A 22,834-nucleotide genomic window follows, 5' to 3' on the forward strand; every position below is an offset into this window, starting at 1 on the left:
GATGAGTAGATCTCCGTACCACTGCCTCTCTTGGTTCTTTTATCTGCCGTATCAGAGCTGTAGGCAGACACCAACATGGTAGCTGGGTGAGTTCTGACATACCTGAGAAAAACAGGAGCCTGGGGATCAAACCTGTGTGGAGGACCACACTGCTGGACAGCATTTCAAACATGTTGCTCCCGTTGTTTTAAGCTGAGTGTTACCAAGGAACTTCAGAATGAACTTTAGGCTTTCTTCTAATCAAGTACTTTAAGAAAAATATAAAATATTCATAGATTTCTGTTGCATTTAAAAGAGAGAAAACAAAAAACCCCAAAGCTTAACAGTGCATAGGTGAGTGAACTTGGTCACAGGCCATTAATTTCCTTTGAGGAAAGATGGGAGTGATGCTCACACAGAAGCCTGGGAAATATTTATAGGCTGACCACTACATGAATTTAAGGCAGGCACCCGAACTGTTAGAGGCTGGTTGAGATGTTTCGCTAGAATGTCTTTGCCCCTAGAAGTATGTGTAGAAGTTTGCAGCGTTCAGAGATGGATTTGCATGCCTACATTAAGACAGGAGAAACCCCACTTACACGGCATTACATGAAGCTGCAGTGGAGGATTCATGTCATTGGTCTCGCTAGGAAGAGGCTTTGCCTCTTTGGCTTCAGGAGAGACCGTGGGAAGCAACAAGAGAAGGAAGCAACGAAAGAGGGAACATATTTGCATAGTTTCAAGGCGCAGACAAGTTTCTGGGGCAAGTCAGGCTCGGTCAAACCTCTGCCACGCGTCCACAGGCAGCATGTTGTATTTCTGGATATTGCGGCCACCCCCGGATCTCTCCTCCCCAGAGGGTCTGGGTGCTGGGGTTTTCCCAGCAGGCTGGGGTAGGGGTTTCCTCACGGAGCGAAGAACCACTGTGGCCTCAAGCCAGCCGTGAGGGTAAAGCTGGCTCCCACGTCTTTTCTGGGAACAGCGAGGGAGGACAATCCAATTTACTGGGGTCAGGCGTATTTGAAAGCAAACACCAGGTACGTGAATGGCGAGAGATGTGCTGTCGAAGGGTGCGTGTCCTCAGGGCGAACCAAACCGGGTGAACCTTGCGTCGGTCCTCCTCGCGGCTTGGCCTGCTGCGCTTCCCAGCGCCAGCCTGCCCGGGGAGGGTGGCTGGCCTGACGAGGGGGGCTGAGAACGGAGGCAAAGAGGAGGCCGCTTGGGGCTCGCAGTTTATTTTTTTAAAAAAGCGTCCGTATTATTAGTAAATTGTTATCGGTAACCTTTTCCCAGGAGTTTCTACGCTTACAAAGACGACCCTCGCTGCCGAGCACCCTGAGAGCCGAGCTGCTCCCCCGCCCCGCAGCTCGCCGGCCTGTGCCGGTGCGGGAAGGCGACGCCCCCCCCCCCCCCCCCCCCCCCCATAGGGGCGCCCCGTTTGGCTCCATTCCGACGCCGCACCTGGCGCCCTTAGTCAAGATGGCCTCCCTGACGCCACCGCCTCGCCATGTTTGGTAGGGTCACGCCGCTTCCCCGCCTTCAGAAAGGCGGGGAGGGTGCCCTTAGCCAAGATGTCGGCGCAGCCTCGCCGGGGGAGGGCGGGGCGTGCTGGTGCCGCCATCTTGCTTGCGGGCAGCCCGGTACCGCTGAGCTGGCCTTGCCGGGCGCGCGGGGCCTGCTGGGAGAGAGCGGCGCGGAGCGGAGCGGGCAGGTGGGCGCGGAGGGGCCCCGCGGGTCCCCGTGGGTCCCCGTCCCCTGCGGCCGGGCTTGGGGACGGCGGGCGGCGGTGGGTCCCGTGGCGGGGCTGGCGGGTCGGCGGCGTCCCCTCTGAGGGGGGCCTGGGGGGCGAGTGGCGTCCTCTGCGGGTCCCCGCTGCGGGGATCGGCAGGGTCCCGCGGAGCAGCGCGGGGCCCCGCGGCCTCCCCTGTAGCTTTGCCCGGGGCGGGGGCCCGGCGGTGTCCCCCGGGGCGGAGCTGGGGTGAGCCGCGTCGCCGGGGCCGTGCGGGGGCCGGCAGTGCCACCCGCGGCGGCGCAGGGAGTGGGGCCGCGCTTGGCCCTGCGGGGGTCGGGGGCGTGGGGGTCGGAGCGGCCCCTGTGGCTTCGCTGGCCATCTCTGGTGGCCTCTGTGTGCTCCCTGGGGGAGGGCTGGGGACGCGTGGCGTCGCCTATAGCTGTGCCGAGCGCAGCCGCGGGGGGATCCGTGGCGTTCCCTATAGCGCTGCTAGGAAGCAGCAGCGTTGCCTGTAGCTTTGCTGGAGGGAGCGGGTCAGCAGCGTGCCCCGTAGCAGATCCCATGTGGAGACGGGAATGCTACGGCGGCTCATCTGCTGGGGCTTTGGGAGGGTCCGTCCTCTCCTGGACGGGGGCCCTGGGACCTCCCCACCGCCGGGACGGGCCCTGGGGGTTGCTGGGGGACTGGGGCCGGAGGGCCCTGCGCTGGTGGGGGGCTGGCAGATTGGGCAGGCACCCAGCCCTAAACCGGCCCTACACAGCCCTCCTTGGGGTGGGGACGCCTCTCCTCCTGCTCTCCCGACCCCAGAGCGGGGCCATAGCCCCTGCCAAACCCAGCTGGGCAACCGGGAGTGATGCTGGGCTGCACTTGGAGGGACATGGAGTAAATTTGCTCTGCGGTCGCACTGCATACCCGAGGTGGCAGGTGTTTATCTTGCTGTTCTGATGTGCGGGATCTTTTACAGGGAGGCTCAGCTCTGCCTTTTACCCTGACAGACCCATTTGTGGTGGGGATGCGTTGCTGAACCCTTCTGTTTGTCCGCGCAGAGGTGGGGGGTGGAAATCCAGGGCAATGCCCGTGAGCTTGATTTACATCCTTAATAGCACGGACAAAGAAAAAGGCAAGGAGTTTGGAGATTTGTAGGAAAATGTTACATCAAAACTTTTCCTCCTTTGGAGGAGGTGGTGCTTCTGATTTCTGATGCCTGTGGCCCTCCTGAATCTCCCGCCTGCAGTGAGGACCAGCAATAAGGTAATCCTGGAGCATCTGCAGCCGCAGGTGAACCTCTTGAGTTTCCTCGGCTGGACCAGGTCATAGCGCTGCTGCTCTTGGCTCTGTGAGTTGCTGCCAGTGCTGTGTGGTGTCTGTGGGCTGGATTCAACAAGTGAGTTTTTCGGTAGGCTTGTCCTTCCCTTTCTCGGAGACATCAAAGGTAACGATGGCCTGGGAGCTCTTCTTCACATTGTACTCTGAAGAGTTTAGTAATACAGCGAGTGACTTGTCTGGTGTGTTGGGCATGTCCCTCATTGAATAGCATGTCTTTTCTGAAGTCTGCTGGACTCTCAATTCCTCCCTCACTGTGACTGGGACACCGTGCCATGCACAGAGGGTGTCTAAAATCACCAAAGACCTTTTTTGGCTTTTTTGTCATGTACTTCTTTCCATCTGTAAGCAGGGCAGGCTGGCAAGCAGATGACATTTGTGCTGAGTGTTTTGGTCTCAGACTTGGCCTCCTTTTCTCCCCCCCCAAGGTTTCAGCTGAAGGCTTCAGGATGTGTTGCAAATCTGACCTGTTTTCCTTTACTGACATGAGTCAGGCAGGATTGCCTTGAGGCCAGCCTGAGGCTGAGTGGGGATTGGGATGTTAAATGTGGATCACAAGAGCAAAAACTTGCATTCTGGCTTTGATGTCAGATTTTCTTGTTTCTTCTTTGGATTTGGTGGGGTTTAATTGTCTGGGATGTTGATGAGAGCACTGGACAGAAGAGATTAATGTAGTCACATGGTTCATTTGATAATGGGATTAACTCATTATAACATATTGGCTTTGTCCTGCAATATCTTGTGCCTACCTGTAGTTGATCTGGTGACCTCTTCTGCAGGACTGTTGTCCAAACAGGCAAGCGCTGTCTGAACGCGTGTTGCTTATATCCTTTCAGAGCTTCTGCAGTCCCATGGCGACGTATCTGGAGTTCATTCAGCAAAATGAGGAGCGTGATGGAGTGCGTTTCAGCTGGAACGTGTGGCCCTCCAGCAGGCTGGAGGCCACGAGGATGGTTGTCCCCCTGGCCTGTCTTCTGACCCCACTGAAGGAGCGTCTTGACCTGCCACCCGTGCAGTATGAACCTGTGCTTTGTAGCAGGCCGACTTGCAAAGCAGTGCTCAACCCACTCTGGTATGAATGTCTTGGCTGGGGTTGTTAAGAGAGGCTGGATATCGTACCTAGTTTTTATCTGAACTTCACTACTTCCTTATTCCCCTTTTTCTCTGCCCGGTGCCTGGCAGCCTCTTTCATTTAGATGTAGTGGGTTTGTTAAAATCCATGTGTGCCTACTGAGATACGTTGAATGCCAGCCCGTTACTAGAGCTGCCAGAAACAGAGGAGAGAGGAGTGCCTTTGGGGACGCTATTAAGGCAGAGATGATATGGAAACGGCCAGTCCTCTTACCATCCCAGAGAATTTTGTGGTGAATGATGAAAATTAAAATAAACAAAGATGCCGATTATACCGATATTGTCCTCTGGGCTGTGACGTTCACTTGGTTTCCTGCTTCCTACACATCCTACTGCTTGTAGGTCAGTTCCAGTATGAACATCAAGGTTTTCTCTGAAGTTTTGCTGAGAATTTAAGAGGAATAATCTTGGTCCCAAAATCATATGATCATCATGTGATGATCATACATACTCAGAGCGTAGCATTAGGCTGAGAAAAAGCAGGGAAGGCCAGTAAGAGGAAGTAAGAAGAGATCAAGCCCATGAAATAAGAATATGGCCAGGATTTACTGCACCAGCAGTTACAGGATGTCGTAATGGGCTGAGGAGAGTAAACTCTTTGGGGCAGGGAACGGCCTGTTTGTTCAGTGTTTGCGCAGGATCTGGGTGAACGGCTCCTGCTGCTCTGTAACTGAAGTACTTGAGTGCTACAGCTGTACAAACAATAAGATGACTGTGATAAGTCCAGGTATAGTGGAAGAACGATTAGACGCAAGTCTTTGCCCAAGGCTAAGCTCCGGAGAGCTGTCAGTGGTCTGTTGTTCTGACAAGCCTGGAAGTAGCAGGGCTGGATGAGCTAATGGACTTACTGGCAATAGAACTAGAGTTTGAATCCTTAAAACTCTTGTTGTTCAAGTTGGAGTGTCTGATATTCTGTTTCTTCCTCAGTGCTGTGAACCAGCATAGATAATTGTGAAGCTGTGCTGTAAAATCGCTTCTATAGTTATACTAATGCCTCATCTTTCCCTTGCAGCCAAGTTGACTATCGGGCCAAGCTCTGGGCTTGTAACTTCTGTTTTCAGAGAAATCAGGTAAGTTGGAAAAAGCATCAGCCCTTCCATCTTTTCAGTGAACATTTTATTGATGGCCTCCCTTCTACATTCCTTCCCTTGGCCTTTTTCTCTTGCTGAACCCAGGCCAGAGTACTTGTTAATGGGTCTGCTTTACCTGATGTCTTGTCTATTTTCAGTTCAGTTTTGCCAGTGATTTTTACCGGCATGCAGGGCATAGGAAGGAGATAAAAATGCTATTTTCTCTCATATATTTCCAGTGTGTTTTTTGCACTTGACGTTTACTGTTCTTGCTGAGTATGAAATTCATTAGGTTTGAGTAGACTTTTGCCATCAGAAACTGTCGCATGGCTAAATGAATTTTAACTAACGCGTAGTCGCTGCTTTAGTCCTACCTTTTATTTAGACTGGATCGAGCAGCTGTCTGTACTGCTGGCCACTTGTTGTCTGTGCTTAGGAGAACAGCAGTATGGGTCTCTTGTCATGAATTAGTCAGGTTGGTGCAGTGGCAGTAAATAAAGAGTTGAATAACCACACTGTGAGCAAGGCAGCCTCTGTACTGCAGAGGAGGGCCCTACATTTCTGTCCTGCAACTTCCTTGTCCTAATTTTTTGTTCTCTTTTTCAGTTCCCTCCAGCATATGCAGGCATATCTGAAGTCAATCAACCAGCAGAGCTTATGCCTCAGTTTTCAACAATTGAATATATAGTGCAGGTAAATGAATCATAGCAAGTTTGAAGCCCCCAGCATTGTCTTGTTTGTGACAGATTATGTATGTATTAGATTTACTTAAGATAATGCAAATAAATAACATTTCTGCAAGGTGCTTAAGATAGGGCTCATTTTATTCCTTGGCTGGAGGCATTATAAAGTGTCACCTGGCATATGCACATGCTTAGTAAATCTATCTCTTTCCGCATTAGCGAGGTCCGCAGACGCCATTGATCTTCCTGTACGTTGTCGACACGTGCTTAGAAGAGGAGGACTTGCAGGCGCTGAAGGAGTCCCTGCAGATGTCCCTAAGTCTGCTGCCTGCCGATGCTCTGGTGGGGCTTATCACTTTTGGCAGAATGGTCCAGGTTCACGAGCTGAGCTGTGAAGGGATTTCCAAGAGCTATGTGTTTAGGGGCACAAAGGACCTGACAGCTAAGCAAATACAGGTATGTTCTGCCGTCTCTTAGGCCAGTGGGTTGTTCCTGTTAGCTCTCTTGACACCACTGCTGGTCTTTCAAGCTCTGGGCTCTCGGGGAGGAAGGAGGGTTCAGTGCTCTTAACTGTTAGCCTGTTTCCCTCTCAATATCCATCCTGTCTTTTTGCCTTTGTAAATTCCTTGGAAGCTTGTCCAAAATAGAGTTTGTTTGTGTATCTCACATAATGAACCCATTGATCCATTCCTAATGGGAGTTCAAAGATTAATAATTTCACTGGTTTTAATGTATTTAATGCTACAGTACTGCAGGCCTCAGGGTATATTGCTTGACAGCAAAGAATGTTTAGTGTGTGAATAGTACATCTTCTCTGCCTTCTCTTTACTGTTCTCTAGGATATGCTTGGGCTTTCAAGGCCAGCTGTCCCCATTCAGCAGGGAAGACCTCTTCAAACTCCAGAGCAACCTGTTATTTCAAGCAGGTAAGCTGCACCAGGACAGCAGAAGAGCAGGGCAGATGTTTTATGCCCCTTTGGGGTCACGCTTCTAAACCTGGGTTTCCCAAGAGGAGTCATTGTAAGAAGATTTAAATGATATTGTCTTGTCACAGTTATTTCCCTACATCAAGTGATAGGTATGGATAGGATTTACTAGAGCTGCAGGCAATGTGTTAGACTTCTATAGTATCTTGGTTTTGCAGTTGCAAGAACACGATTGCCATTCAGGCTAGATTTCTGCTTGAAAAACAGAGAGTAGCTGTCTTCAGAAAGCATATTGCTCAGGAGTCGTTTGGAGCAAGGGCCTGTCTTTTTGATTGACCAGCCAGCCAATCAGGGGTCTGGTCTATGCATAACAATCCTACATACCACCTCCTACCCCCTGACCCAGCAAGTCCAAAAAATGATTGACAGGCAAGCAGTGACCCCTGAACAGTAAAGATGCATTTGCCTCTGTTGAATATAGTTTTCTCTTTCTCAGCTCCTCTTTTTCAGTGGCAGCTCTTGTGCATTTTGGTAGACTAAATCACCATTGAAGTTCTTTCCTATGCTTTATGTGACTTTGCCTTCTTGTCAGTTCCTGATGTCTTGCTTTGACAAAATTTTTTATTTTGCACAGGCCTATTATCTTGGAAAGTTTGGATATAAGAAGGGAACACGCCATGTGACTTTTTGCTTCTGATAACTATCTCAGTGCAATTTATGTGTGCCAGGAACAAAGAGGCATTTTCTTCTCTAAACTGAAAGGACTTATAAGCAGGAAAACATTTTATTTGAATTTTTGCAGGTTTCTGCAACCAGTACATAAGATTGACATGAATTTAACAGATCTGCTTGGAGAACTGCAAAGGGACCCATGGCCAGTGACCCAGGGAAAGAGGCCTTTACGTTCCACTGGAGTAGCTCTTTCCATTGCTGTCGGCTTATTGGAGGTACTCTTAGTGCTGTTGTTTGAGATGAGCTGGTCAAAGTAGGCACCTGGCAGTCTTTGCCGAGACATGTGCAGGTGTCAGTCCAGCTTAGGCTGCAGGGGTGCCATTTGTCTCTACTGACATTTGACATGAATTAGCACTAACTGGTGTAGAGTGGCCTGGGAGTTTACATCTAAATGGTAAAATATGCAGGTGTTTAAAGGTCTCTGATTCTTGTGTGTATTGCCATGTGGAGGTGATACTATGCACTGGGTTTATCTGAGGGTCGTCTAAGACATAAGTAAAAAGAACAGAAACTGCTTGTTTCCTGTTACGAAGACAGGAAGCTTGACCTAGCTCGAGTCTAAACTTAAGAATGCTGTAACTGTCAGGAAATGCATCGCTATTTATCAAGGCAGCCTCTAGCAGAGACGGATCCCTAATGACATTGCAGAAACATTCAGATGCTTCTCTAAAGAAAGCCTTGTTGCCATTTAATCAGTCTCTCCCTTTTTTCTTTCCCCTTTTTTTTCCCCACTGTCTCTCTGATATAAGTATTTATTTTTATTTCAGGGCACATTTCCAAACACAGGGGCCAGAATAATGCTGTTTACAGGTGGGCCACCAACACAAGGACCAGGCATGGTGGTAGGAGATGAACTGAAAACACCCATCCGTTCTTGGCACGACATAGAGAAGGACAACGCAAGGTTCATGAAGAAGGCCACTAAAGTAGGTGCTAGTGCCTGCTGGGTGTCTTTAAAAACAAAAACTGCATATTGTGTCAGAACACTAAATGGAGGGAAAGGACATAACACAAAGCTACATACACTGCTATGTTGACAGCTGTCCAGCGTCCTTCCCCAGGGAACAAACATATCCCATTCTCTTGATGTGGGAACAGTATGTCCAGATATTTGCATAGTAGTCCTTGAAGTGCCTGAGCCTTTTGTGTATGTTAAATTGTGAGAATGGTCAAGGGAAGGGTAAAAAAGACTTCCTCCTAGTTACTTCTCCAGCACAGTCTTGTGCCTTCTCAGAGAAAGAAGTATTTCAGTGTTGTTTCTTAGCCGGTGGTGGGTGGAGAGTTTGTTCATCAACATCGTCGTTTCTCCTTCTGAGAAGGAAAAACCTGTGTTCCAAGAATTGGTCACTTCCAGAAAGCCTCCTTTGTCTTCCTGGCATATGAAACAACAGTTAAAATAGTTAAAATGTCAGTCATGAAATGTCCCTGTCAGCTTAGAGGAAGCAGTATGACACCTGTTCTCTTAACTGTCACCCGGAACCTTTGGGTTTCCACTAGGTTATCACAGACAAAGATCCCGTGCAGTTCATGCACTCCCTGTATTTGCACCATGCAACTCAAGCTTATCCAAGTGCAAACGTCCTAGAGAGAAGTGTGCTCCAGCAGAGTAGTAGGAGTAAACAGCTGTTTTCTTACTACAGCACTGGTAATTGCTTCATTTGTACCTTGTGTTTCACGTATTGGCCTCAGCTGGAGAGCAGAAGAAAAATTGCCCATTGCGGCACCCTAAACATCGTGTATGTTTTCCCCAGCACTACGAGACTCTGGCTAATCGCACTGCAGCCAACGGGCATTGCATCGACATCTATGCCTGCGCCCTGGATCAGACTGGACTGCTAGAGATGAAATGTTGTGCAAACCTCACCGGGTATGTTCGTAGCAGGAGAGCACAAAGTTGGCACCTGGTTTGTTTTTTCTTTTTTGGAGCGGGAGAACAGTTCAGAAAGCAGTTAAGTTTGCTGTCAGGGCAAAAGGGTGAGATTTTTATTGTTCTGTTCTAAACTGTGATTTGAATTTGCCAGGAATTACATGGCAAACCTCCTCTGATCCCAGCCCACATTTCTGAAGTCTCAAAGCAGCATGTGAATTAGCACTGCTGGTAGAAAACTCGATGTCCTGCTTTGAGAAAAGTATTCTAAAGCATGGTGCAACATGTATTTTGTGAATGCCTTCTGCCTCCTTGGGAGATAGCAAGTATCCTTTCCAGAACTGATGGGATAGAGATGCCGTGCTCTGTGGTGTGTGCATGACTGAAGTGCCATCAGAAAAGCAGAGCTTCAGGCACAGTGGGTAGAAGCTTTCCTTGTGTGGGCCAGATTTTCTCTGCTTAACGGCTCTCTTGGACTTTCTCCATGGATTCTTGGCTTCCCTGGATCTAGTTTTAAGTGACATCTCTAAGGGGTAAATGTCCGTGTTCTATATTGATGAAAACCTTATGGTCTCTGTGAGGAAGGCTGTGTGCTAAACTGGGCCTTTTAGGTACTCATCATGTCTTTTATTGGCCATTTAAAATCTGCTGCGTCTAGGGACCAAAGAACGGTTTGGGCACATGCAAGGTATTTGTAGATAATCACATAATCCTCAGTAAGCAGAAGAGAGATTGTTTGACCCTTTGGTTGTGTTACTAAGCCCCATCTGATCAGGCCTGGGTTTACCAACGCGCTCAGGGGAGGCGCAGCACAGACCCATGCACCCGTCCTCGTGCTGCAGCGGTGCAGCCATCCTGTCTGTAGTGTGGGTGGTTCCAGCCGTGTGCCCAGCCCTGCTCAGGGGAAGCAGGCTGAGCAAAGCTCTTTTCTGGGTTGAGATGTTTCTAACGTGAGCTTTTTTAAGGCAGCTAGAAATATAGTTGAGAAAGCAAGCTGGCAAAGATGGAGCATTAACTTGTCTGGCTTTGGAGGAGGCATCCGTGAATCTGCGTTCCCTGATGTGAATTCTACCTATGCAAAGGCATGCTTTAAAACAGTTTCTTCATGTGTTTGCATGCATGAGAATTGGAGGAATGTATCCTTTGTGCTTTACTTCTAGTTCCCAGTTGCTTCAGTTCCCTTGTATTGTTTTTTCTTTCCCAGAGGACACATGGTGATGGGAGACTCCTTCAACACTTCTCTCTTCAAGCAGACCTTCCAGCGGGTATTTAACAAAGGGTTCAACGGGGAATTTCGAATGGCTTTTGGTGCAAGTTTGGACGTGAAGGTGAGAGATTAGTTTCATTGGATGACATTAACTGGGAAATAGAAGTGCTGTTCATTCAAAAGTCAATTAAGTATCTGGGGTGTAGAAAATTCGAGGTCAGCCATAGTGCCTGTTTTGGGAGAAGCACTGTACTGGAGTGAGTGGAGGGATTTTTGTTTGAAAGCTTATTACGTTTGTGTTTTGTTTTGTTTTTGAAAAAGGCAGCTGAGCTCAGCCTCTCCTCAGCAAGGAACATTTCATACTCTTTCGTGGTCACTATAAATATGTCTTCATTATTAAAATGTGACTATGTAGATTCTCTTATGTTCTCTAGTTGCAGCAGTAGGTGATCTGGGAAAGTACTCAGAGATACTTTCCCTGACAGCCATGTGTACGCATCATCTGATCAAAGCTGATTTAGCCTGCGTGTATTCTATTTGACTGACTTGATTTAAAAAAAACAAACCACAACTTTTTTTACCTTGTTCTAGACCTCTAGGGAGCTGAAGATTGCAGGAGCTATTGGACCATGCATATCCCTGAATGCTAAAGGGCCATGTGTCTCTGAAAACGTAAGTTTCTGACATGGAAAAGTCTTTAATAAAGAAGTAAATAAACAGTGTAAAGTTTCTGTCTAGACTTACAGCTCAGCTAGAATGTCAGAGTTTTCAAGGAGAAGAACAATTTGGAAACACCCCTAGGAAAAGACAGTCTTTCCTAGACTAAATTCTTGTCCCATAAGGCTTTCTTGTAACTGTATGTCCTCCAGTAACTTCATTCGCACCCAAAACATAAGAAATCTAGAAGGCCTGCTGTAACTTGTACCTCTGATCAGAATTTAATGTAAGCTTGTTTTATGTGCTGCTAGAGACAAAAACTCTGCTTCCTTTTCAATTCTATGCAGGAACTTGGAATTGGAGGAACATCTCAATGGAAAGTTTGTAGTCTGGATCCCAGCACAACTCTGGCCATTTACTTTGAAGTGGTAAATCAGGTCAGTCCTGGCTTTGCTTTTTTTTTGTCATCTTTTTTACACACCAAAGTATTTGTTTATAACAGGGCCAGGAAATGCAATGACATTCCCTGCGCTGCAGATGGATGGTTGCAAAGCAACCAAGTGTTTTGTGCCAAAGAAATAGCCTCAGAGGTTGTTTTCATATGCATAAATTGCCTAATATTTTTGTTCTCTACAAAACCTGCATTCTTCCCTTGTTTTCTTCCTATGGTATTTATTTAGAAAGAACAAATTGTCTTTTTGCCAGTAGGTGCTGTGGAGAATAAAAGTATAAATACCTTCAAATTCTTAGAGAATTGGTCCTTCAAGTTGTAATAACTTGATGGCTCAGAAGCAGCTTTTGGCTGAGGAAGTTTCTGAGCACGTGGCAGCTAGAAGCTAGGTAGAGCACCCCAAAGAAATTCTATTCCATATGTGTCTGTCTTGTCTGCTGTGTGGGCTTCTTACTGTTGGGAACAGGATGGTGGACTTGCAGGACCTTAGCTTAGACCTTGTACTGCCATTCTTATGTTCATTGCTATAGAGATGATAAGTTGCAGTTGTCCTTTAAGGGACAACCTGATGAAGTGTCCGGCACAATATTAAATGGGCCCAGCAATGCTTGACTCTGAGGGCTGCTGAAAAATACAACACTATCAGATATGTCTCTCTTCTGCTGGAAAACACAACACTATCAGATACGTCTCTCTTCTCTGGTCCATCTCTAGCTTGTACTTATTTTATGATTGCTTAAATAATGCCCTGGAGTTCTCTGTAGTGCACAGAGTTATGGAAAAGCTACCCCATTTTGAAGGCTTAACCTTGTTTCATTTGTAGCACAACGCACCAATACCTCAGGGAGGCAGAGGGGCAGTGCAGTTTGTCACTCAGTATCAGCACTCCAGTACGCAGAAACGCATTCGTGTCACCACCATAGCCAGAAAGTGAGTATCTCATGCCAGTTCTTTGGCAGAATGGCAGAAACTTAAGCCGCAGTGGGTGCTGAAATTTTGATAGCTTTTTGTTGCATGCATTGGCTGCAGAGGGAGGCTGAATCTGGTTTGGGTTTTGCTGAAGGTGAATGCACATAGCACTAACACTTTACTAACCCTATAGCTGGGCAGATGCACAGACTCAACTCCAGCATATAGAAGCTGCGTTTGACCAGGAAGCAGCTGCCGTGCTGATGGCACGACTGGGAGTGTACAGAGCTGAATCTGAGGAGGGACCTGATGTTCTGCGATGGCTGGACAGACAGCTGATCAGACTGGTAAGACCAATAGACTGCAGTTGGGTGCATTCTTGATTTTAGTAAAAACGGTCTCTGGAAATGAAAACACCGTTCTTTTTCCAGATTGACTAGCTTCGTTTGTGCTCTGGTCATGGTCACATAGTTGTAGTATGTGATAGCTCAGACGGCCAGTATGATCAGGGCAGGTAAACTTCCTATCATGCTGAAAGGGTTAAACCTGAGATTAAAGAAGTGATAGTGAAACACAGAATAATGCAGGTGGGAAGAGACCTCTGGAGGTCTCTAGTTCAACCTTCCTGCTCAAAGTAGGGCCAGCTTTGAAGTTAGAGCAGGTTGCTCCAGGTCTTGTTCGGTTGAATTTTGAAGATCTCTTGCTTCTCTTGACAGCCTGTTCCAATGTTTGATCACAGTCACTGTGATTTCTTTTTTTTATTCCTTTTCTCCCCCTCATCCCTGTCAGAATTTCCATTTCTCCAGCTACCCATCAGGTAGCTGTAGATAGTGATATGCTTCCCTGATCCCATTCTTCACCAGGCTGAACAAAGTCAGCTTCTTCAGCCTCTCTTTCTACATGAGGTGCTCCAGCCCCTGACCAGCTTGGTGGCCTCTGCTAAACTCACTCCAGTATATCCATGTCTGTCTTGCACTGGGGAGCCCCAGACTGGACACAGCACTCAGATGTGGGCTCACTGGTGCCAAGCTCAGGGTAGTAATCACTTCCGCAACTTCGTCCTGTCTCTTTCTATGAATTTCACAAGCCTGAATTGCCTAAATTGGTTCTGGCTTTGTCCAGACATCCATGTGGAGTTGATACTAACAGGTATGGCACATCAGACACTGAAAAAACAGGGCCAGTATCAAATAAAGGTTTGAGCACCAAAACACACACGGGCATGCTGCGTGCTGAAATGATTACGGAGTAATTTATAGTTAAATTGCTAAACTCATTGATGCTTCTTGTTTTCAGTGAAGCAGTTGGTGAAATGCCAGGCTGCTGCTGCTCTAGAAGGAAGCAAAGTTGCTGCAGAAGTGTTTCATAGCATACAAAGCAGCTTAGGTATAACGTGGTATCCCTGACTTAATGGAAAAAATTGGGCAGTACTAGAAGCACTACTTCTTAGATAATTTCAAATCTAGATTTAATATATATTTAAAAAAATAGATAAATAGATTGAATCATCATTCTCATTCTAGTAAGATGCAGAAACCCCTGACTTAAAAAAAAAAAAAATATTTTACATTACTTGTTATTGTCACTTTCATGTCTTGGTTGCTGTGTTTAAAAACAGCCAAAAGAACACACTTCCAAAAAAAAAAAGTGTTAATTCTAAAAAAAAAAAAAAAAAAAAAAAAAAAAAAAAGAGGAAAAAAAGAAAGAGATAACCAAAGTATCCATTTTTGCTTCCAACAGTGTCAGAAATTTGGACAATACAACAAAGATGATCCCAACTCCTTCAGATTGTCGGAATCATTTTCTTTGTATCCCCAGGTAAGCACATCACTTCCCACAGCCATGGGAAAAGTGTGCAAGGGTGAGTGAGAGTGATGATAAAACATCTTGTGCCATTTATCAAATTCAAGAGGGGAAGAACAGATGCTTTTTTTTAAATTGGTGGGCTGGTCCTGTGGTTCAGTCCTGCAAATGACTGATAAGGGAAGAACTCTGAGGATTTACTAAGGGGTAGACTTTTTTTCAAAGAACTTGCTGTTCAGAAAGATTGGACTTGGGTGCAGAAGTTTTGGCAACTTGCTGACGTTTCTCTTCTCACTCATCTTTCTGGTGCAGTTCATGTTCCATCTGCGACGCTCCCCGTTCCTACAGGTCTTCAATAACAGTCCAGATGAATCTTCTTATTACCGTCACCACTTTGCTAGGCAAGATCTGACCCAGTCTCTTATTATGATCCAGCCCATCCTTTATGCTTACTCTTTCCATGGACCTCCTGAGGTGAGTCCCTGTTTAACAGAAAGAGGTGGATCAATCCAAAATAATGAGTATTTCGTCAGAGTAACACTATTTCAGCAAAGAGGCCCCTATATATTTTTTTTTAATCAGGGTAGTTATTAAAGGATGAGATGGGGCAATGTAAAATATGAATTGTGTTCTCAGTAAGCTTACAGCTTTGATAAAAAAAAAAAAAAACAACAGAACCAAAACGACCAAAAAACGCCCCAAAAAACAACCTCCCCTCCCTGCCAAGCCACAGCCCCTGCCCCCCAGCATCCAGTGAATATTGCGGCTGTCAGTATCACTTTTGCTTCTCTGCCAGAGGCTGCCATCTCCACTGCGTAAGTCAACAAGCCTCAGCCCTTCCAGGTCATAATCTCCCACCAGCTGCTTGTTTTCAGTTTATGCAGCAGTGTTTAACTATGTGCAAGTATTCAGTGGACAGACACCGATTCCCTTATACCGACAGCTTCCTTGAAAGGGGTGTGTATGGCAGGAAGGAAATGCATGAGCTGCTGGAGTAACACTTTGAAACCTTCTTGGCAGCATTTGCCAGAGTTCACATGTTATTCCTTATTATTCTTGAGGTACTTTTGTTCCAGATCATTTCAAATTAAACTTGGATAGCCATAGAAATTGCTCGCTCGCATCCTGCGCTTCATACAGTAGCCGATAACCTGCCGCTCCGTTCAGCGGTGCTGCAGGAGGCTGACCGCGCTCTGCAAGGTGTCCACGGGGACTGAGCAGCCGTTGATGGAGTCGCGTCTATACGGGCAGGGCTGAGCAAGCTTCGGCTAGCCATGAAGGTTAATACAGCTCTGGGGGCTTAGCGGTATCTGACTTTCTTCTTTGTTTTCCCCAGCCAGTGCTTTTGGACAGCAGCAGTATTCTTCCTGACAGAATCCTACTGATGGATACTTTCTTCCAGATCGTTATCTACCTTGGTGAGGTAGGGTGAAATACGTTCTCTTTCTCTGTTTGCACTTCCTCCCTCCTGCCACGCATGTAGACAGTGTCACTGTTCGTATAAAAAAGGCTGCTGGCAAAGCCCACACTAGCATAATGACATCGTATACATGCTGCCAGTTGTAATACAATTACCACACAGACCGACTTAACAAAAAATTCCTACTGGAGTTGCTAAGGATGTGTTCTGCACTGAGGAATAGCTGTCATTTTAGCTTGGTAATGAACATGGTGCCTTACCATGCCTGGAAAAGGACAGAGAAACTTGAAACTAATCAGGGCAGAGAGCTGCAGTTTGATTTTCAGATACGTGACGTACTTGGTTGCTGGGTTTTGACGCTTAAATACTGCTGCTCTTAAAGAAATCAGTTACGAGTTTTTCCTTTTAAATATTGGACGTTTTTTACAGTTGTTCCTATATTCCTTCCATCATGACTGAGGTAAGTGCTTAGGCACTGGCCGCTTCTGAACATCCAGATTTATACCAATATCCAAAGCCTTGGCTTTCCAGTGCCTCTTCAGGATGTAGACCTGTATGTCTGTATTTCAGTCCTGTCAGGTTTTGTAAGGGAGCGGTACACTACTGTAGCTGCAGAATGGAAGTGTCTCACGCCCTAAAGTAGTTACGGGGTAAGGGATGAAGAGGAAGCTGGCTTTCCGCTTTTTTCCCTGGAAATCTCGCTGTTCTTTGATGCCTTTTTCCCCCTCGTATCCTTTGTAGTCCTGCTTGGGGAGTGGCCCTCATCCAATTTCTTCTACCTAAACATGGCATCAGATTGGAGTAGTTTAAATAAACCCATCTTGGTTTATGGTCAGATATTCCTATTGAAAACTTTTTGGGAAGCATTTTAACTCTTCCCTTTGTTTTTGAACTAAGCTACTTCATTTGACGACTGCTATTAGAGTGCTCGAAGTTTGGCGTGATAGTTTGTGGCAGCTCCATTATTAGCTCCTGAGTTCACCCCATATAGGATTCGTTCCCTTTGAGAAGTGAGCAGGGATACCGGATTGATGTGAACAGGAGTTGAACGCTTGAGTCAACAATGACAATAAATCTTCCAGAGTTAACTTAAACAGTTTCTACCTACTGTTGCAGTAAAATTCTGACAAAGGAAGAGCTAAGCGTGTGATCTGCACAGGTACAGAGCAATTGTTAGGTACCATAAGGCAATGGCTGCTTCATTTAAGACCAAGTCAGATTCAAAATGCGAGTGATTTATAAATGCTTTGTGTTTCTATGTTGGTGCAGGCTGAAACATAAAGGCTTGAAGATCACTTTCAACGAATTGCTCTTGCACTGCACAAACTGCTACCAGCTCCTGTTTTGAGTGCCTGTTCTTAAATTAAGGAACAGACAGAAACTCAATAATGTTATTGCCAGAGTAGTGAAAGCGTGCATTTGCCCTGTGCTCTGTAAGCAGAAGTACATGTAACGTTCTGCTGCCTTAAGACGTGCAGGTTAAAAAGGGGAGGCTTGCAGAGATCTCTACTATTGTTTCATTTCCTCCCTGTCCCATCAACAGACTATTGCACAGTGGCAGAAAGCTGGTTACCAAGACATGCCTGAATACGAAAACTTCAAGCACCTACTGCAAGCCCCGCTGGATGACGCCCAGGAAATCTTGCAGACTAGATTCCCAATGCCGCGTTACGTCCACACTGAACATGGGGGCAGTCAGGTAAGGAGGTTTTATCGAGGAACGCTTTCTGTTGTTGAATAGAGGAAATACCTGTCTTTTTCTGTTTTACTGAAAGGATGGTTCTGTAAGTTAAATACAGTGGTAATTTAGCTCTTCAAAGTACAGAGCTTGCGTATTTTCTCATGAGCTCTTACTACAACATTGTCTTTTAATAAGTCAGTCACTCGCTTGATATGCTTTTGAAATCTGAGGATGGAAAAAACCCTGAAAAAGTCAGCTTAATTATCATTTTATTCCCCAAACAGCTGGGAAAGAAATTATTTGGCTATTTATCTAAATTTACCCAAGATGGGGCGTGCAGTTAGCTTGCTAGGACAGTAAGTTATGCTGAATGATTGACCATCTGCTCCTTTATTCTCAGATGCTGAGTAAGGATATAAAATAGTTCCTAGTTTTCCTCTTCCTGGAATTGCAGTTGTGCAGTGCTTGTCTGTGTCTGGCTTGTTCGTAGCAGTGAAGAGGCAGGAACTGATGCTCCAAAACAAACATTCAGGATTAATTTCTGATGCGACAGTGTTAATGCTGGTTCTCCACTGACCTCTTTTCCGAAGAGCAGATAGGGGCATGCAACAGTGCTGGCGACGTGCCGGTGTCGCCTGGAGCCAGAGCTGCCCTGCCAGGCGAGCGCCCCTTGCTGTAGCAGAGCACTCCGTGCCCCTTGGAGAGGGCTGGGAGATAATGTTTGCCTTTTCCAAATGGAGGTGCCCATAGAGTACTGCCACCACCTCGTGGTAAACTAACTCCAAAGTAATAGCAGGGAAGGGAGTGCAACCAGCATGAATTCCTGCTCTCATTTTCAGAGGACAGGAGGATGCCCAGAGTTTTTAACTTGATTCCCCCCTTTCCCTCCCCCAAGGTTTCTTCCTCAGCCTTGTTCTGTTCTAAGGTTCCTGAATATTGTTTCTTCCAAAGCAATTTGTAAAATTATAAGCCATTCAAGCAATACTGTTGTCTCTGCCCTGTGGGAGTCACAGCGGAGTCATAGTATCCCTTATCCTTGCAGAACACACGACCATTCAAAGTAAGCAGATGCTTGCTTTTAAGTCCAGCAAAAAATTGTGGAGCAGGGCTGTTTCTGGACTTGAAACCTATTTAAGTTAAACTCGTACCTTGCTTGCAAAAGCAGAGGAACATCACTAGTCATGTATCTAAGGCAGTAAGAAGTCTTGAGGGAGCAGACAGGTCTGTCATTTTACAAAACTACTTCTCTAATGTTTTGTCTTAATAGGCCCGGTTCCTCTTGTCTAAAGTGAACCCTTCTCAGACCCACAATAACCTCTATGCGTGGGGACAGGTAAGCAATGGAAGAGCTGCTCGTGTTCAGGATTACTGTAAAATGTACATTTATATATTTGTCTATGCAGTAGCCATCCTGTTTCAACATACGGCCACAAACGGTGAGCAGGTTACGTTTGTCCTCTTTCTTACTTAAGAGCGTTTGTGCAGACATTTTTTTGTGACTGGATTTGAAAATCTTACAGCGCTTTGCAGTGCAAGGAAACAAGCTTATTTCTATGTACGAAAGGATCCGATAATGGAATTAACCAGCTGGGACTGCAATAATTGTAGCATTTTAAAAGACACAACTGATTTATTAGACTTGTCTCTAAAGCTTAGGCAGGTTAGATTTTTATTCAACCTGCTGATTCAAGTCTGTGGTTGTTGATAAGATGAACAGTACTGGTGGGGAGCACTAGATGATCAGAATACAGTTACAGAATACTGGATGACTGAACTCGTGTTCCTGTTCTTGTACTGAATCCCCCCACGTTTTCAGCAAAATCCAGTTGACTTCGGGGCTTTTTCTCAATGGATCCAAGGAATGGCTGTCCAAATAGAGGTGCTGCCACAACAGCTCGGTACCTCAGCAGCTTGATGGCTGGAGATGAGTGGTCTCCACAAGGAGACCCTTGAGCTCCCTGCTTTGCCCCTTTGAGCTCCCTTCCTGTATCCCAGCTGCACGTGGGGCACAGGCGGACCAGGAGGATTTTCTATGGTGGCTGCTACTGAAGGAAGCAGCTGATTTGATGTAGAATATGCTCTTAAAGGTTTCAGATGACCTGATGTAGAAATTTATCTTCACCCTTCCCTGCAAGTAGGATTTAAAACTCTTAGGTCACAGTGTACTTAGTATTCTGGAAAAAGTAACTAGCATATGGATACATACAGACCTAATTTATCTGAGACTACTAGACTTTTATATCCTCTTTCTTTACCTTGTTTGTGTAGAGCTTTGGGCAGCAAAATTCCTAATGCTTTAGAAAAAAAGAGACTTTCTTTTTTCCAGTAGTTCAGATTGCACTAGAGGATAGCGTCAGTGCTGTTGCCACAGAGTAGCATCTTTCCACTAGATCTGTCCTTTGCAGGAAAAAAAGGTGGCTGATTCAGCAGGCAGTTAGTTCAGAGTGCTGACATCTGATTTGCTTTCAGTTAGTCCCCAGTGTTAACAACACTATTTTAGGCTCGTTATTTCTTTTTCTGCAGGAATCGGGCTCTCCCATCTTGACAGATGATGTTAGTCTCCAGGTATTCATGGACCATCTAAAAAAGCTGGCAGTTTCAAGTGCATCATGACTTTGATCTAACCGAGAAGAACAGAAGAGGTACATCGATCATGCTGATGACAGAAGCGGAGCAATTTATTTACATTTCCTTCTCTCTCTTTTAGACTAAGGTTTTTAAGTATGACATGAAATAAATATTCGGGGAGAGTTTTGTACTTGGCCCTTCTAGATATTAATTTATTTGTATTCCCTTTTGTCTATATTCTGTTTACTTTACATTTTTCATACATTGTAATTGGAGCTAAAGGCTGTTTTAGCCCATATAGATTTTAACAGTCTTTATCTTAATTTTTAATGTTGTGTGTTCTTAAAAGGTGTCTTTTAGCAACCAGGGACTGTATTAATGAAAAATAAAACTGGGTAAGAGCATTACTATTCCGTGCTATCCCTAATTCAGCTGTGTGCACAATGGACTTGGCCTTCCTTCTTTCCTTTTCTCCTTTCCTTTCCTTTTCTCCTTTCCTTTCCTTTTCTCCTTTCCTTTCCTTTTCACCGTGACGCAGGGCCTGAACGCCAGCCCCTCCCTTCTCTCACTTGAGCACAGCATTACTAGGCTTGAAAACTGACGGGAAAACCGGCGATGCGGCCGTTGCTAACCCGGTCCCGGCGGGCCGCATCGCCTCACGCCCCCTCCGCCGCGTCAGTCGCCGAGCTCCCGCCCAAGCTCGGCTCTGGGCCGCTGCCGTGCCACCCGCTGGCCCCGGCTCCTGCCGGGCTCCTCGCACCGCAGCCGGGCGCGGTGCCCTCCGGCAGGAACGCAGCGCCGCTGCTCACGCTGCCCGCCGCCATCTTCCGGCGGCTCCCGCCCCGCGGGCGGGGCGCATGCGCGCACACGCGCGCTCCCCCGCCCTGCCTGCCGCCCGATTGGCGGCGGGGCCCGACCAATGAGCGCGCGCCTTGCTGGAGGGCGATGCGGGCGGCGGTGTGGAACGCGCGGGCGGCGCTGCTGTACTCGTTGGGCGGCTGGACCATGCTGGGGGGCATGCTCCACTACAGCTCCCGCGGCAGCGGCGGCGAGAGCGACGGCGGGCCCGGTACGGGCTAACGCGGCCCCGAGTCCGCGGACGCCGCCGGGGGTCACCTGGGCGGGGCCCGCTGGCGGTGGCGGCTGCGTGACGTGGCGGAGGGCGGGCCTGGGCGAGCGGGGCTTGGCTGAGGGAGAGCCTGGGGGCGGGGCTACGCCGCGGGGCGGGGCTTGCCCGGGGGCGGGGCTTGGGCAGCCTCCAGGGCCCGGGGGACCGGTGGGGTCCCCCCAGCCCCGGGTCCGGCGGCTCCCTCGGCCGAGGAAGGCAGCGCCGGGTGCTGCCTGCGCTGAGCCGCCCTGGCAGCCGGCGTGCCGGCCTCTCGGGGCTCTCGGAGCTGTGCGGCTGCTGGGTGCCGGGGCTCTGCATGGGAGGGGTGAGCCGGGGCGGGCTCCCGCTGCCTCGGGGTGCGCGCAGAGCCTGCTGGCAGCCCGAGGGGGCTCGCCCTGAAGGAAGAGAAGTCCTGTGTTGATGGGAAAAGCACGTGCTTTATCTCTCGTGACAAGAACAGGGTCCAGACCCTTTCCAACTCGTTCCTTTTATTTGCAGCGTGGGAATGGTTCAAAGCTGCACCAGGGGAGGTTTAGACTGGACATTAGGAAGCATTTCTTTACAGAGAGGGTGGTCAAACACTGGAACAGGCTTCCTAGAGAGGTGGTCGATGCCCCAAGCCTGCTGGTGTTTAAGAGGCGTTTGGATGATGCGCTTCATGACATGCTTTAACTTTCGGTCAGCCCTGAAGCGGTCAGGTGGTTGGACTAGATGATTGTTGTAGGTCTCTTCCAACTGAAATTATTCTATTCTATTCTGTTCTGTTCTGTTCTGTTCTGTTCTGTTCTGTTCTATTCTCTCTCTGTGTTCCTCTTTCTCTTCCTTAATAAGCCTCTTGCTTATTAAGGTGTAGGAATGTGGAGCGAGCTGTGCTGTAGATAACTTGGAAGCCAGTTGTTATTGCTGCTTCTGTAGTACTGATACTAGTTCAGTACCAGTGCAGCAACCTGACTTACCCTAGTAAATCACTTTTTCTGTCTACACAGTCACCAGATCTTTGCTGTCTATTTCTTAGAAGACCAAATTGCCTACGTGGATGCTGTTTCACCATGATGAAGGGATAAAACCTTTTTATTGCTATGCTTTTTTTTTTCTTCCCCTTTACTCCCCCCTATTCCTTAGAGAATGAAAGTGATCCTCAGGCAAAGCAAGGACCCCACAAGGAAGTATACACTAGAGAAACAGCTTTAGGATTCCGAGTGACAACGGTAATAACATACAAGGACGTTCAACCTCCTGTTACTCAACTGCTCAGGCGTGTGAAATCATTCTTTGATTCTGATGACAGCCCTCCTTCTGAAAACTGAGTGGTCCAGAAGCTCAGGACTTTGTGCTGGAGCTGGCTTGTCTGAGAAAGTCATCCTGGTGCCTGGCACCAGACCATCGGTGGAAAACTTTCTCTTGCATTGCTGAAATGACAGCTGTGTCTGTGACGTGACTTCGCAGAACTCGCACGCCTCCTCGTCTGCTCGGATCGCTGCTGTTCTTTGCACGTGTATTCAAATTATTAAACGCGGACTGGGTTGTGAGACGTTAACGAATCTGCGTGCTGCCTGCTGTCCCGTGCCTGGCCGTCGCGGCCTTGCTG

General features: G+C 47.4%; 2 protein-coding genes across 4 annotated transcripts; both read left to right on the forward strand.

Annotated features, from left to right (window-relative positions):
* Window positions 1-1,577: 1,577 nt before the first annotated feature.
* Window positions 1,578-20,542, forward strand: SEC23B (SEC23 homolog B, COPII component). 3 transcript variants are annotated; one of them, XM_087773953.1, is made up of 20 exons: window positions 1,578-1,690; window positions 3,871-4,106; window positions 5,178-5,235; window positions 5,842-5,928; window positions 6,138-6,374; window positions 6,758-6,843; window positions 7,646-7,790; window positions 8,343-8,501; window positions 9,327-9,442; window positions 10,647-10,770; window positions 11,241-11,321; window positions 11,654-11,743; window positions 12,581-12,687; window positions 12,860-13,013; window positions 14,407-14,484; window positions 14,782-14,943; window positions 15,806-15,892; window positions 17,433-17,588; window positions 18,838-18,903; window positions 20,094-20,542. In XM_087773953.1, exons 2-20 carry the CDS (start codon window positions 3,886-3,888, stop codon window positions 20,181-20,183), a joined length of 2,304 nt encoding a protein of 767 aa, XP_087630079.1. In that variant the 5' UTR covers window positions 1,578-1,690; window positions 3,871-3,885; the 3' UTR covers window positions 20,184-20,542. The 3 variants fall into 3 exon arrangements, with proteins under 3 accessions (XP_087630079.1, XP_087630080.1, XP_087630078.1); XM_087773954.1 differs by having other exon boundaries at window positions 1,675-1,765; XM_087773952.1 differs by lacking the exon at window positions 1,578-1,690 and adding an exon at window positions 1,796-2,962.
* Window positions 20,543-21,035: 493 nt separating this feature from the next.
* On the forward strand, window positions 21,036-22,783 carry SMIM26 (small integral membrane protein 26). Its single transcript, XM_087773955.1, has 2 exons — window positions 21,036-21,207; window positions 22,369-22,783. Exons 1-2 carry the CDS (start codon window positions 21,084-21,086, stop codon window positions 22,551-22,553), a joined length of 309 nt encoding a protein of 102 aa, XP_087630081.1. The 5' UTR covers window positions 21,036-21,083; the 3' UTR covers window positions 22,554-22,783.
* Window positions 22,784-22,834: the final 51 nt, after the last annotated feature.

Source organism: Nipponia nippon, unplaced genomic scaffold (assembly GCF_047370975.1).
Source record: "Nipponia nippon isolate SJK-2023a ecotype South Korea unplaced genomic scaffold, ASM4737097v1 scaffold_4, whole genome shotgun sequence".
Lineage (NCBI taxonomy): Eukaryota > Metazoa > Chordata > Aves > Pelecaniformes > Threskiornithidae > Nipponia > Nipponia nippon.

Excerpts from the sequence above, each read along its gene's own strand:
- SEC23B (XM_087773952.1), top strand. The coding sequence starts at position 2,912 with ATGCCTGTGGCCCTCCTGAATCTCCCGCCTGCAGTGAGGACCAGCAAT. Across the intron at positions 15,893-17,432 it reads TCGTTATCTACCTTGGTGAG|ACTATTGCACAGTGGCAGAA; the intron begins GTAGGGTGAAAT and ends TCCCATCAACAG. Across the intron at positions 18,904-20,093 it reads ACCTCTATGCGTGGGGACAG|GAATCGGGCTCTCCCATCTT; the intron begins GTAAGCAATGGA and ends CTTTTTCTGCAG.
- SMIM26 (XM_087773955.1), top strand. The coding sequence starts at position 21,084 with ATGCGGGCGGCGGTGTGGAACGCGCGGGCGGCGCTGCTGTACTCGTTG. Across the intron at positions 21,208-22,368 it reads CGAGAGCGACGGCGGGCCCG|AGAATGAAAGTGATCCTCAG; the intron begins GTACGGGCTAAC and ends CCTATTCCTTAG.